The sequence below is a fragment of the Staurois parvus genome, unplaced genomic scaffold (assembly GCF_062004578.1).
Source record: "Staurois parvus isolate SC_StPar_1 unplaced genomic scaffold, SC_StPar_1.0 ptg001328l, whole genome shotgun sequence".
NCBI classification, from domain to species: domain Eukaryota; kingdom Metazoa; phylum Chordata; class Amphibia; order Anura; family Ranidae; genus Staurois; species Staurois parvus.
The window spans coordinates 5,332,840-5,348,876 of record NW_028319124.1 but is presented as its reverse complement, the minus strand read 5'-3'; the positions used below and the strand labels follow the sequence as shown (position 1 = coordinate 5,348,876).

General features: G+C 42.3%; 1 protein-coding gene across 1 annotated transcript in view; it reads right to left on the bottom strand.

Annotated features, from left to right (window-relative positions):
• ADAM9 (ADAM metallopeptidase domain 9) overlaps positions 1-16,037 on the bottom strand; it is a 170,897-nt gene that overhangs the window by 72,950 nt on the left and 81,910 nt on the right. The window contains exon 4 of the mRNA XM_089661303.1: positions 8,971-9,049. Within this exon, the coding sequence (XP_089517429.1) occupies positions 8,971-9,049 (79 nt within the window). The remainder of the gene's footprint in view (positions 1-8,970; positions 9,050-16,037) is intronic.

Here is a 16,037-nt window from a genome sequence, read left to right as displayed (position 1 = left end):
GCAGCCTACATCCACAGACGATCTATGGTCAGTTCTCCAAGGTGTTTGAAACAACCCAGCCGCCGAGTTCCTTCAAAAACTGTATAAATAAACAATTAAAATATATTAATTTTTTTAAAGCATTCTTACCTACACGTTTTGCACAGTACTGTATATATACTGTGCATATATATCTCAAGCCTTGTGTGAATATTTTACATAGAGATAATCTAAACAGTACATCTTCTGTTGTGTCTGCTTGCATATCTTGGATACATACAGATATTGTGACTTTATAATTATAGCCATCAGGTCATAATGTTCTTCTGTAACAAGATCACAGATACGAAACACAAATAAGATTAAACACAATAATCCAATCCTCACAGGATAAATAAAAATCGCATAAAAAAATTACAGGACAAGTTAAATGCACTGATACAACCACAAAAAAGTGAACAGGAAACACCAAAAAAACTTGAACACAAAACATAACTAGGTCTATGCAAAGTATTTTATTTTTAGCTGGTAGTTTTGGTTCATCCATTACAAAGTCAGTTTCCAAGTCCCCAATGGGAGAATCATGTAATATTATTCTTGCATAAGCCCAGTTGCCACTGGTTCTCTTTAAGCAATGGTCAAATGCCTACGAAACTTGACCCGTTTGCCTAAAAACGTGGAATCCTTTCATGTTTGAGATTTTAACAAAAACAGTGCTAAAATGAAAGCCCAAAGTGCACTGCTCTAAGCAACCAATCAGAATGCCTTTTGTAAAGGCCTAGATTCAAGAAAAATGCAACCCTAAAGCACTGAAGGACAGCTTCTGCATAAAGAATACGTGACCTTCTAATCGTCCCATCTTGGGTTCTATATTATCAAGTAAAACTATTATGTGTAAATTGTTCACTAGGAAAACTAAAAAAAGTCAAAAGGGAAGTAAAAGAGGGAAATTACAGAAGAGTCAGATCTAGTTTATGTAACTTCACTGCAAATATGTGACTAGATAAATGCAATCGCGGAACCTTTGTGTGAGAAAGATTTTTCATTAATCTTTCCACGATCTTCAACCACAGAGGTCTAGTCATAAAAGGTCAAAATCAAAATGACATGTCTTTTTCCAGGGGAAAACAATTCACTGATTACCCCACTGATTTTAATGTGACTTTAAAAAAATGTTTATGCTTTAGCAAGGTGAACCTTTTGCAAAGTAGGAAAGCGTTTCTCAAACAGGGGTCAGAGGAATCCGGGGTTCCTCCAGATGTTTCTAGAGGTTCTGGAAGATATAGCAGTGGTAGGTTGCCTGCACCGACCACCCATGTAAGGGGTCACTTCTACACCGACCACCAATCAAAGGGGGTCACCTCTACACCGACCACCAATCGAAGGGGGTCACCTCTACACCGACCACCAATCAAAGGGGGTCACCTCTACACCGACCACCAATCAAAGGGGGTCACCTCTACACCGACCACCAATCAAAGGGGGTCACCTCTACACCGACCACCAATCAAAGGGGGTCACCTCTACACCGACCACCAATCAAAGGGGGTCACCTCTACACCGACCACCAATCAAAGGGGGTCACCTCTACACCGACCACCAATCAAAGGGGGTCACCTCTACACCGACCACCAATCAAAGGGGGTCACCTCTACACCGACCACCAATCAAAGGGGGTCACCTCTACACCGACCACCAATCAAAGGGGGTCACCTCTACACCGACCACCAATCAAAGGGGGTCACCTCTACACCGACCACCAATCAAAGGGGGTCACCTCTACACCGACCACCAATCAAAGGGGGTCACCTCTACACCGACCACCAATCAAAGGGGGTCACCTCTACACCGACCACCAATCAAAGGGGGTCACCTCTACACTGACCACCAATCAAAGGGGGTCACCTCTACACCGACCACCAATCAAAGGGGGTCACCTCTACACCGACCACCAATCAAAGGGGGTCACCTCTACACCGACCACCAATCAAAGGGGGTCACCTCTACACCGACCACCAATCAAAGGGGGTCACCTCTACACCGACCACCAATCAAAGGGGGTCACCTCTACACCGACCACCAATCAAAGGGGGTCACTTCTACACCGACCACCAATCAAAGGGGGTCACCTCTACACCGACCACCAATCGAAGGGGATCACCTTTACATCGACCACCAATCGAAGGGGGTCACCTCTACATCGACCACCAATCGAAAGGGGTCGCTTTTACATCGGCCACCAATTGAAGGGGTCGCTTCTACACTGACCACCAATTGAAGGGGGACGCTTCTACACCAACCACCAAACTAAGGGGGGGGGGGTCGCTTCTACTCTAACCACCAATCTAAGAGGGGGTCGCTTGTACACCGACCACCAATCTAAGGCGGTCACTTCTACACTGACCACCAATGTAAGGAGTCGCTTCTACACTGACCACCAATGCAAGGTGTCATTTCTACACTGACTACCAATGTAAGGAGTCACTTCTACACTGACCATCAATGTAAGGGGCCACTTCTTCACTGACCACCAACCTAAGAGACCACCAATCTAAGGGGTCATGTCTACACTGACCATCAATATAAGGGGACACTTCTACACTAACCGCCAATGTAAAGGGACACGTCTAGACCACCAATGTAAAGGGTCACTTCAACATAGGCAATCAACATAAAGGGATCACTTCTACACTGACTGACTGATGTGTGGCACTCATGTAGATTGGTTAATGTTCTGAAGCAAAGGTGCAGCCCATAGTGCCAGAGGACAGGTTCTGAATAAAGAAACTGTGGCCTCTCAATCGTACCATCTTGGGTTCTATACTATGGGGACAAGTGTCCCCATTAGAAGATTTTCCTTCTGTTACTGTTCAACTCAAAATGTTGGATTTTTCCTCAGTTTTCACCAGGGTCTGGCTCAGCTATCCTTCTCATTTTTCTATTCTGGGCACTGAATTCCTGTATGTATTTCAGAACATAAGCTGCTGTTCGAAGAAACCCCCGATGTCCGCAGTTAAATCAGTGAAAATCTGCAGGAGAAGGTGTTGCCTCTGGGGTCAGCCAGCAAATAACTGGGTGATATGGGGCATACAGTCTGGCATGACCGTAGTAAAAACCAAAAGGGCAGAAGAACCAATCACACTCAAGGCAGCTAAAAAAGACACCGATGAAAGAACAGATGAAGGACACTGATGAAGGAACAGAGCTTAGGGCAACACTATTCCAAGCTGCAGACCAAGGCACCAAAATTATGTGTACTGCAAGGTTTTAGTAGAGTGAAAGCTAGGGGCACCTGGTACATTGGGACTGTCCCCACCCCGTGTCTAGAATCAGACATGTTGCAACTGCATGGCATTAAAGCAACGTAAGGATCAGGGCATGTGGCAAGGTCTCAGGTACTATGAAACTCCAAGAACTGTGGTGGTAGATTAGAGCAGGGGTCTCCAAACTATCTAAACAAAGGGTCGGTTTACTGTCCTTCAGGCTTTAGGAGGGTCGGAGTGGCCAGTGAGAGTAGAAAATGTCCCAGAGCCAGTAGGAGTAAAAAAAAAAAAAAAAATTACATAGTGCTTGCAGTCAGTGGAAGTAGGAATAGTGTCCAGTCACTGGTATTAGTCAGAGGAATATTGCCCCATAATTGGTATTAATGGGAGGATTAGTCCCCCATCATTGGTGTCAGTGGGAGGAATAGTGCCCCATCATTGGTATCAGTGGGAGGAAGAGTGCCACATCATTGGTATCAGCGGGAGGAAGAGTGCCCCATCATTGGTGTCAGTGGGAGGAATAGTGCCCCATCATTGGTATTAGTGGGACGAATAGTGCCCCATCATTGATATTAATGGGAGGAATAGTCCCCCATCATTGGTGACAGTGAGAGGAATGGTGCCACATCATTGGTGTTAGTGGGAGGAATAGTGCCCCATTATTGGTGTCAGTGGGAGGAATAGTGCCACATCATTGGTATCAGCATGAGGAATAGTGCCCCATCATTGGTGTCAGTGGGATGAATAGTGCCCCATCATTGGTATCAGAGGAAGGAATAGTGCCCCATCATTGGTATTTATTGGAAGAATAGTACCTAATTGTTTATATTAGTGGAAGGAATTGTGCCCCATCACTGGTGTCAGTGAAAGGAAAAATGCCCCATAGTTGGTGCCAGTGGAATAAATGGTGTCTTGTTGTTGGTGTCAGTAGGAAGAATTGTACCCCAAGGGCCGGATAGAGGCATGTAAAGAGCCGCATTTGGCCCACGGGCTGCAGTTTGGAGACCACTGGATTAGAGTGAAGTGGCTGGATCTGATCAAAGTCTCTGCAGGTGGGCAAAAGGAACAGATGAAAGACTGGAGTTCTACATGGCTATTGCAAGCAGGAGCAGTATCAGGGTGATGTTTCCTTGACACTGAATGTTGGGAAACATAGCACAGACATACCCCTATACCCAACAGATTACTTCAGTACTTGGTCCCACAGCATCAACCCCCTTCTACGGTGGAAATGGCAGGAAATGTAGAATTTTATTAGCGCCCAGCGGCCCAAGTAAATGAGGTAGCTCCTGGTGCCCAGCCCTACCAGTCTACTCACGAAGGGAGTCTTCAGAGACAGGGTGACTGCCTAGGCAATGCCAGGGGTTCTGGACCTGGAAAGCATTCTGTGACTAACTTACTAGAATTGAGTTTGGAAAGCCCCCTACATGGTACTGAGTGACCGAAGGCAAATAGCTTACATTACATAAAATATATATAGTTAGGTCCATATATATTTGGACACAGGCACAATTTTAGTTTTTTTTATAAGGTATTTACCAAAACATATTCAAGCTATAGTTATATAATGGATATGGGCTGAAAGTACACACTCTCAGGTTTCATTTTAGGGTATGTACATCCAAATTGGAGGAAGGGTTTAGGAATTACAGCTCTTAAGAGTAGCCATCCCCCCTTTTTCAAGGGACTAAAAGTAATTGGCAACTGAATCAAAAGCTGTTCCATGGCCAGGTGTGGGCTACTCCTTCCTTATTTCTTCATAAATTAAGCAGGTAAAAGGTTTGGAGTTGATTCTAAGTGTGGTATTTGCATTTGGAATCTATTGCTGTGAACTTGCATCATGCGTTCAAAGGAGCTGTCCATGCAAGTTAAACAGGCCATTGTAAAGCTTCAAAAACGAAACAAATTCATCAGAGAGATAGCAGCAACATTAGGAGTGGCCAAATCAACAGTTTGGTACATTCTGAGGAAAGAAGAATGCACTGGTGAGCTCAGCAACATAAAAAGGCATGGACGTCCACGGAAGACAACAGTGGGTGATGATCGCAGGATCCTCTCTATGATAAAGGAAAACATATTCACAACATCCAGACTAGTGAAGGACACTCTCCAGGAGGTGGGCGCATCATTGTCAAAGTCTACAATCAAGAGACTTCATGAGAGCAAACAAAGAGGGTTCACCACAAGGTGCAAATTATTCATAAGCCTGGAGAATAGAAAAGTCAGATTGGACTTTGCCAAAAAAAATCTAAAAAAGCCAGACCAGTTCTGGAAAAGCATTCTTTGGATGGATGAAACTAAGGTTAATCTTTACCAGAACAACGGGAAGAAAAAAGTGTGGAGAAGGCTTGGAATAGCTTATGATCCAAATCCCATAACATCATCTGTAAAACATGGTGGAGGCACTATGATGGCATGGGCATGCATGGCTTCCAGTGGCACTGGGTCATTGGTGTTTATTGATGATGTGAAAGAAGACAGAAGCAGCCGGGTGAATTCTGCAGTGTTTAAAGAAATACTGTCAGCCCAGATTCAGCCAAATGCAGCAAAGTTGATTGGATGACTCTTCACAGTACAGATGGACAATGAACAGTACAGATGGACAATGATCATGACACACTGCAAAAGCAACCCAGGAGCTTTAGAAGGAAAAGAAGTGGAATATTCTGCAAGAGTCCATCACCTGATCTCAACCCAACTGAGCATGCATTTCACTTGCTGAAGGCAAAACTAAAGGCAGAAAGATTCACAAAGAACAACTGAAGACAGCTGCAGTTAGAGCCTGGCAAAGCATCAGAAAGGAGGAAACCCAGTCTTTGGTAATGTCCATGGGTTCCAGATTTTAGGCAGTCATTGTCAGCAAAGTATTCTCAACAAAATATTAAAAATTAACATTTTATTTGGGATTATATTAATTTGTAAAATTACTTTTGGTCCCTTGAAAAAAGGGGGATGGCTACTCTTAAGAGCTGTAATTCCTAAACCTTTCCTCCAATTTGGATGCACATACAGTCAGGTCCATAAATATTGGAACATCGACACAAATCTAACAGTTTTGGCTCTATACACCACCACAATAGATTTGAAATGAAACGAACAAGATGTGCTTTAACTGCAGACTGTCAGCTTTAATTTGAGGCTATTTACATCCAAATCAGGTGAACGGTGTAGGAATTACACTTGTTAAGGGACCAAAAGTAATGGGACAATTGGCTTCTCAGCTGTTCCATGGCCAGGTGTGTGTTATTCCCGCATTATCCCAATTACAATGAGCAGATAAAAGGTCCAGAGTTAATTTCAAGTGTGCTATTTGCATTTGGAATCTGTTGCTGTCAACTCTGAAGATGAGATCCAAAGAGCTGTCACTATCAGTGAAGCAAGCCATCATTAGGCTGAAAAAACAAAACAAACCCATCAGAGAGATAGCAAAAACATTAGGCGTGGCCAAAACAACTGTTTGGAACATTCTTAAAAAGAAGGAACGCACCGGTGAGCTCAGCAACACCAAAAGACCCGGAAGACCATGGAAAACAACTGTGGTGGATGACCGAAGAATTCTTTCCCTGGTGAAGAAAACATCCTTCACAACAGTTGGCCAGATCAAGAACACTCTCCAGGAGGTAGGTGTATGTGTGTCAAAGTCAACAATCAAGAGAAGACTTCACCAGAGTGAATACAGAGGGTTCACCACAAGATGTAAACCATTGGTGAGCCACAAAAACAGGAAGGCCAGATTAGAGTTTGCCAAACGACATCTAAAAAAGCCTTCACGGTTCTGGAACAACATCCTATGGACAGATGAAACCAAGATCAACTTGTACCAGAGTGATGGGAAGAGAAGAGTATGGAGAAGGAAAGGAACTGCTCATGATCCTAAGCATACCACCTCATCAGTGAAGCATGGTGGTGGTAGTGTCATGGCGTGGGCATGTATGGCTGCCAATGGAACTGGTTCTCTTGTATTTATTGATGATGTGACTGCTGACAAAAGCAGCAGGATGAATTCTGAAGTGTTTCGGGCAATATTATCTGCTCATATTCAGCCAAATGCTTCAGAACTCATTGGACGCCGCTTCACAGTGCAGATGGACAATGACCCAAAGCATACTGCAAAAGCAACCAAAGAGTTTTTTAAGGGAAAGAAGTGGAATGTTATGCAATGGCCAAATCAATCACCTGACCTGAATCCGATTGAGCATGCATTTCACTTGCTGAAGACAAAACTGAAGGGAAAATGCCCCAAGAACAAGCAGGAACTGAAGACAGTTGCAGTAGAGGCCTGGCAGAGCATCACCAGGGATGAAACCCAGCGTCTGGTGATGTCTATGCATTCCAGACTTCAGGCTGTAATTGACTGCAAAGGATTTGCAACCAAGTATTAAAAAGTGAAAGTTTGATTTATGATTATTCTGTCCCATTACTTTTGGTCCCTTAACAAGTGGGAGGCACATATGCAAACTGTTGTAATTCCTACACCGTTCACCTGATTTGGATGTAAATACCCTCAAATTAAAGCTGACAGTCTGCAGTTAAAGCACATCTTGTTCGATTCATTTCAAATCTATTGTGGTGGTGTATAGAGCCAAAAATGTTAGAATTGTGTCGATGTCCCAATATTTATGGACCTGACTGTACCCTCAAATTAAACCTGAGAATGTGTAATTTCAGCCCATATCCATTATATAACTATTGTTTGAATATGTTTTGGTAAATACGTGAAAAAAACTAAAATTGTGCCTGTGTCCAAATATATATGGACCTACAGGGAAATGTAAATTTAAACCACCAATCAGCATTTTAAACATTATTATACAGTATTTATATAGCACCAACAGTTTGCTCAGTGCTGTACATTATAATGGGAGACAGTACACGAGACAGTACAGTAACAATACAATACACGAGGGGGTTCGAGGGCCCTGCTCCTTGGAGCTTACAGTCTAGGAGCATTCCAGGGCAACTAGCAATGGAAACTAGAACAGCTCCATGCAGTTGTAGCAGAGCAGTGCCAAATCAGCAGCATGTATGAAAGGTTGTTTGATTGTTTATATAGGTTTCTATGCTGTACTGGAACGTCTCAGTGAGAGTGTGGGTCATAAGATATGACATGTTCAAATGTGAGAGCTTAAAGTATCTTTGAACTCAAGGCATACAAAAAAACAGAAATGTTTACTCAGTGACTAAGTATATGACCTTTAGTTGATAAATAGCTCTAAATACATTTTTTATTCCATTTTATGAGCAGTCAAGTGATAGATTACACTGGAATGTCCTCTATTTATCCTGGTAGAAGGAAGGAAGGAAGATGAAATTCAGAATTTTACAGTTCCCTAAAGGAAAATCTTCCAATGGGGACAGGTATTGCTTTGACAACGTTTCTTTCACTTCTTTTGTCTCTGGAGCAGGAATTGAATATCCACACAAAGGAACACAGAAAAAAAAAATGCTGACAGGATTTTAACCATTCCAGGCTCTACCCAAAGTTTTGACTTTAGATATACTTTAAGCAACATATCCTAAGACCTAAACAATAGCGGGCACAAATACGTTAAGTTGATCCTACAGCAATATACAATGACAAAGGACATGTCATGTAGCACAGAGGTTCAAAGTTTTCAAAAACATGATCCTACAGTTATATATAGTTACAAAGGACACATTATAAATAGAGATAGCATTGCTTAGCTAAAATGATTACAACACTGAGGTTTGATTAGTAAGCACGCACCTCTTTTTGAAGCGGACTTGCCAGTCTTGTTCCATTTTCTGCATATGTATATACTGTGAAATCTTTGGCCAACAAATCTCTGTTAGAACAGGAAAAAAATGTAAATATTCATCTCAATTTGACAGGTTAAATCACTAATTCAACATTGCAATGTACACATTGCTCCTGCATAGTCCATGGCTCCTCAGAAAGTGCATATTTCACATTAAAATGTAGTTTCTTGCTGTGGTTAGGTCTTCACGATCTGTTCAAACAATCCACAGCATAGATTATTCACATACACATTTTCTGAAGCAGAGGAATCCAGTGGCTCCAGTGTCATTGGGAAACCTGCCCTGATAAATGCCATAGGGCTATCACTGTGCACCCATTTGTGAAGTGGCTGCAAGAGATCAGCAGCACTAAGATGGAGCAAAGATATATATAAAAAAAAAAAAAAAAAAAAAAAAAAAAAAAAAGCGGAAAGGTAGTTTAACTGCTTTTCTCCCACTGCCTTTAACTGGGTCTTAGATGCCTGGACTGCCCAAACATGTGACCACTCTGATTGATGGTCACAGTAGAGCCTTCCACTACTAAAGCCCTAGAACTGTCACAGTAGAGCCTTTTACTAATAGAGCCTTAGAGCTGTCACAGCAGAGCCTCCCACTACTAGAGCCCTACAGCTGTCACAGTAGAGCTTTCTACGACTAGAGCTGTCACAGTAGAGTATTCTACTAATAGAGTCTTAAAGCAGTCACACTAGAGCAGCAATGGGCAAACTACGGCCCGCGGGCCGTATACGGCCCGGCGGACCTTTTAATCCGGCCCGCGTAGCTAGGCTCCCGCAAGGCCAGTGGTCGGCAAGCCGCGGCTCTTTACAATAGATGCGGCTCTCCTGTGTGCCGGGCGCCCGCTCCCCTCCCTCCTCTCGGGCGGGCGGGCGACCTCCTCTCCTCCTCTCCCCTCCCCTCCTCTCGGATGGCCGCCCCCCCTCTAGGATGGCCGCCCCCTCCCTCCTCTCGGGCGTCAGGACTCTGCAGCTGTCAGGATGTAGGCGGGGCAGCCAGGATGTAGGCGGGGCAGCGTGACGAACTCTTCTCTCACAGTCCTCCCTGAAGACCAGAACGGCGCGGGAATACGAGAGGAACGCGCGGAGGAGCAAAGGTAAGTGAATTGACACAGGGGGGACTTACTATATGGGGGACTTACTATATGGGGAATGAATTACTATATGGGGGACTTACTATATGGGGAATGAATTACTATATGGAGGACTTACTATATGGGGAATGAATTACTATAGGGGGGACTTACTATATGGGGGATGAATTACTATATGGGGGTCTTACTATATGGGGAATGAATTACTATATGGGGGACTTACTATATGGGGAATGAATTACTATATGGGGGACTTACTATATGGGGAATGAATTACTATATGGGGGACTTACTATATGGGGAATGAATTACTATATGGGGGACTTACTATATGGGGAATGAATTACTATATGGGGGACTTACTATATGGGGAATGAATTACTATATGGAGGACTTACTATATGGGGAATGAATTACTATATGGAGGACGAATTACTATATGGGGGACTTACTATATGGGGAATGAATTACTATATGGGGGACTTACTTTATGGGGAATGAATTACTATATGGGGGACTTACTATATGGGGAATGAATTACTATATGGGGGACTTACTATATGGGGAATGAATTACTATATGGGGGACTTACTTTATGGGGAATGAATTACTATATGGGGGACTTACTATATGGGGAATGAATTACTATATGGGGGACTTACTATATGGGGAATGAATTACTATATGGGGGACTTACTATATGGGGGACTTACTATATGGGGGATGAATTACTATATGGGGGATGAATTAATATGGGGGATGAATTACTATGTGGGGGATGAATTACTATGTGGGGGATGAATTACTATGGGGGATGAATTACTATATGGGGGATGAATTACTATATGGGGGATGAATTACTATGTGGGGGATGAATTACTATGGGGGATGAATTACTATATGGGGGATGAATTGCTATATGGGGGACGAATTGCTATATGGGGGACGAATTGCTATATGGGGGATGAATTACTATATGGGGGATGAATTACTATATGGGGGATGAATTACTATGGGGGATGAATTACTATATGGGGGATTAATTACTATGCTTACTATGGGGGAATATTACTATACTTACTATGGATGACACATACACATCATTCATCTACTCTTGGTCCGGCCCCCGGGTCCAATATATGAACCCATTGCGGCCCTCAAGTCAAAAAGTTTGCCCACCCCTGCACTAGAGCCTTCTACTACTAGAGCCTTACAGGTGTCACAGTAGAGCCTTCTAATACTAGAGCCTTAGAGCTGTCACAGTACAGCCTTCCACTTCTAGAGCCTTAGAGCTGTCACAGTAGAGCCTCCCACTTCTAGAGCCCTAGAGCTTTCACAGCAGAGCATTCTACTACTAGAGCCTTAGAGCTGTCATAGTAGAGTCTCCCACTTCTAGAGCCTTAGAGCTGTCACAGTAGAGCATTCTACTACTAGATCCCTACAGGTGTCACAGTAGAGCATTCTACTACTAGAGCCCTACAAGTGTCACAGTAGAGCCTTCTAATACTAGAGCCTTAGAGCTGTCACAGCAGAGCCTCCCACTTCTGGAGCCCTAGAGCTGTTACAATAGAGCATTCTATTACTAGAGCCTTAGAGCTATCACGGTAGAGCCTGCCACTTCTAGAGCCTTAGAGCTGTAACAGTAGAGCATTCTACTACTAGAGCCTTAGAGCTGTCAAAGCAGAGCATTCTACTACTAGAGCCTTAGAGCTGTCACAGCAGAGCATTCTACTACTAGAGCCTTAGAGCTGTCACAGCAAAGCATTCTACTACTAGAGCCTTAGAGCTGTCACAGCAAAGCCTTCTACTACTAGAGCCCTACAGCTGTCACAGTAGAGCATTCTACTACTAGAGCCATAGAGCTGTCACAGTATAGTCTTCCACTACTAGAGCCTTAAAGCGGTCTATGATAGCTCGGTCACTGGGGCGTGTAGTGAGCAAGCTTTTAGTACAGAAACTTAGCCATCCATGGATGGAAATGTGTGGCCTTGTGGGCATTAAAGCTCACCCTTTTTGACTCTGCATCTATGTATTACATGGGCTTCAAGAGGTTAACGTAGGAAATAGGCGATCTGTCATGACACAAAGAGCTGTAGCAACGAAATGTCATTCAATTTGGGTGTACATCTACCTCAAATTATGTGTCTGCAGGCTTACCAATGATAGATGTGTATTTACTGATAGTTATTGTTAGGGGTTAGGTGATGTGGTTAGACGTTGGGGTTCATTGTTAAGGGTAAGGTTTAGGAGTTCAATTAAAGCCAAAAAACACTGAACTGTATTCAAAACTTTGTTGTTGAACTAGGATGACAATGTTGCTCAACCATAGATACAGTACAGTGAATAGGCATGGTCACCCCAGGATAGGAAGGAAGTGCGTAGCTGTAAGGCTTATCAGGTGAAAGTGTAGGAAAAAGTCTAAAAAAAAAGAAAACAAATGTAATCACCACATCTAAGGACTGGTAAGTGGGAACATATTACAAGCTCCTTCTTGGGTTCATACACTTTAGGTGTTAAAAGAGTTAAAACTGTTTGTTACCCTAAATATTTTTTTTCCTATGCGTGATTTCACTTGTTTATTTTATAAATCATCACCAGTCGTGTTCATGTATGCCTTCCATCTGAAGTACCTGGTTGACTCTGCCAGACATCTTTTTTTCTTGTTCTAAACTGACCAGGCGATGCACAGAAACTGATCAGTGTTAACGTTGTCCCTTTTTCATCCTTTGGCTGGCCATTCAGAAGTACAGGACACTGTGCAGACACATAGCATGCCTGTATTGGGTAGTTTGTTCAGCCACCATGCTTACCCGACCAAACACAGCTTGCCTCTGGCACAAATCCCCTCTGAAACACCGCCTACCTTGTTTCCTTTGATTGACAGATCGAGACACTACTGGTTTGTCCTGCCCCACCATTACCTCACCACCCCAATGACAGGCCCACCCACAGTCCTGACAATTGAGAACTACAATTCTGATTGCACAAAGGAAATTGTATTTTTTTTTTATGAAGCACCCCACAGTGAGTGGAAATGATGGCGCCACTTGCATGGGCATACCAGAGCTGCATGAACGAAACATATGGCATCACCCATGTAATGAATGTAGTATTTTAAAAAGCTAGGAAATTTTGAAAAATACAAACACGATCGTAATATCATGGGGAGCAGGAAGTTACGGTCCAAGTCATTACAATACATCACAATCCTGGAGTTCAACTTTAAGCCCTGCAAGTGGTGTTAAACCCAAAAGCACACATTTACTATACTGCAGTTTACCAATTCTTAGATGTGATGGCTGCGTTAGTATTCTTTTTTTTTTGAAGGCTTTCTTTCCTTTATTTTTCACCTGGTGATCCTGCCAGTAAGTCTGTTGTTTTTCAACAGAGAAAGCTGTCCTGCAGATGTAGCAGTTACGGGGATAAGACTAACCATTCAATACTGACAAGGGAGCTTACAATGATCAGCTTTTAATTATGTAAAACCTTTATCCCAGAAGAAAAAAAAACAAAAAAACAAAAAACCTTTCTGAAACTGCTTTAAAAATGTTTGGCTTCAATGTGTTAGTGTATCTAAATCTGCTAGTAATTCTAACACTCCCATTCCCTGAGACTGACAATACTCGTGTCCAAAGTTGTGTCTGTTACTCCCTCATCCATAGCGGTATCTCTCTAATACAGGAGGTGTGTTACTGGCTAGATCCCCAGGTGAAAACAAAAAAAAAAGAAAACTAAAACAGCCACCACATCCAACAATTGGTAAGCTGCAATATATTACATTTTTGGTTTTGTGTTCAATACGGATTTCAATATTATCTTGCATAGGTAAGTATTTTTAAAAATACACTATGGCAAATCTCTGCAAGTCCCTGCATGCTAACTAAGAGATTCCAGAAAATGACATAAGAGCTTTGGAGGTGATGAGCTCAGATGAATGGGTGTTGGGCTGCTACCCTTAAAGTGTCAGGGTTTAATGGGCTGAGCAGAAGTGGGATGTGAAAGCATTTCTGAAATGACTGAGATGTAGGTTAACGAGGATCGTGTGCCATTTTGTGATTAAATGTTACTCTTCATTAAAAAAAAATATATATATATTTACCCTGGAAGCTGCTTAATATAACAGAGGTTTTAAAGCTGTAGTCCAGGAACCTGCATTCCCCCTGGATATGTACTCTCTAAGGGCTAATTGCTTGTTTTGTCGAAGACTATGAAATAATTTGCCACATTTAAAAAAAAAACCCTATATTTTAAAATTGTTTTAGTCCTTACCATAATTAAGAAAGCTCATAGCACTCAGTATCATGCAGAACACAATCAGTTACAATGGCAAACTATATGTGTCCCTGAAAAATGTTTTAAAATGTTGCCATTTGGTCTAAGCGGCATTGCGGTCCATAAGTTAATAATGATGGCAAGATCTATGGAAAGGTTACTTGTAGAAAGAAGGGAATGAATGGTTACTCCCTGCCTACACATCTAAATGCACAATAGATGGTTTCTTAATACTTTCTCCTTACAAGGGGAAGTTTCCTCTGACAAACAAAGGGTGCAGCGTACTGGAATCACACAATTCAGAAAAAGGAGCACGAGGAAGACAATTACACAACACTGACATGTCAGAACTTTGCCCTCTCCTATATCCACATATTTAGTGATAGTTATCAGGAAGCATGGAGTTAGTGTTGTGATTGGAAGCGGACTACGATATATACAGGGGCTCGACAAAAAAATGGAAACACTGCATGATTTGCAGGTGTGAAAGTGACGACGTTTGTGTTGAAAGTGGAAGTGATCCAACATTCTTTTGCTTCCACTGTGTGATGAGACACCTAGCTAACAGGTGGAAAGCCTCACTTTCGTCATTCACTGCGTGCGCTGCTAGTAATACGGAGTCATGTCAGAGCTTACTGAGCTTCAAGGAGGGCAAATTATTGGTGCCACTTAGCTGATGCCTGTGACTGAAGCTGCCAAGTTATTTGCCATGTTGCGAGGTACAATATTAATACTTACGACAGCATATACAGTTTCTGGGAAAACGTCATCTGATAATCATAAGCGCGGTCGACATGTCAACTTACCGAAAGTGACAAAAGGACATTGCGCTTGGAATAAGAAAACAACTGCAGCAAAAGTGACTGCAGATCTCAATCTCAGCCTTCAGAGGACTGGGATTGAGCTCTGTAGTCACTTTTGAAACTTCGAAAGCTCTGACATGACTCTGTATTACTAGCAGTGCACACAGTGAATGACGAAAGTGAGACTTCCCACCTGTTAGCTAGGTGTCTCGTCACACAGCGGAAGCAAAAGAATGTTACATCACTTCTGCTTTCAATTCAGAACATGCTGTCACTTTCACACCTGCAAATCATATAGTGTTTACATTTTTTAGTTAAACCCCTGTATAAACAGTGTGTGTGTGTGTGTATATATATATATATATATATATATATATAAATATGTATATGTATGTGTGTATGTATATGTATATGTATATGTATGTATATATATATATATATATATATATATATATATATATATATATATACACACAATAAATAAAATTATATATATATATATATATAGATAGATAGATACACACACAACACTGTCAATAGTGTGCATATAAAGCATTCCTGCTACAAGCAGTGCTGCTGTTATAAACCCGGTAACTGGACCCCTGCCCACATACAGAAAATATGAAGGTTTTTTTGTGACCTGGTAATAATACAGGGGCCATGTGGTTGTATACATATGTTCATTATTCTTGTCTGTTGTATTGCGTGATGCCTTGGATGAAAGTCAGGCTGGAGCGATGACAAGGAGGGGATGGGGGAGTTCTGTAGTCTAGCAGTCAGAGCTGACTATGCTGGTTCTGATTTTAGGGGAGCAAAAATAATGTGTTGTCAGCTCTAACAGGCAGATCTGGC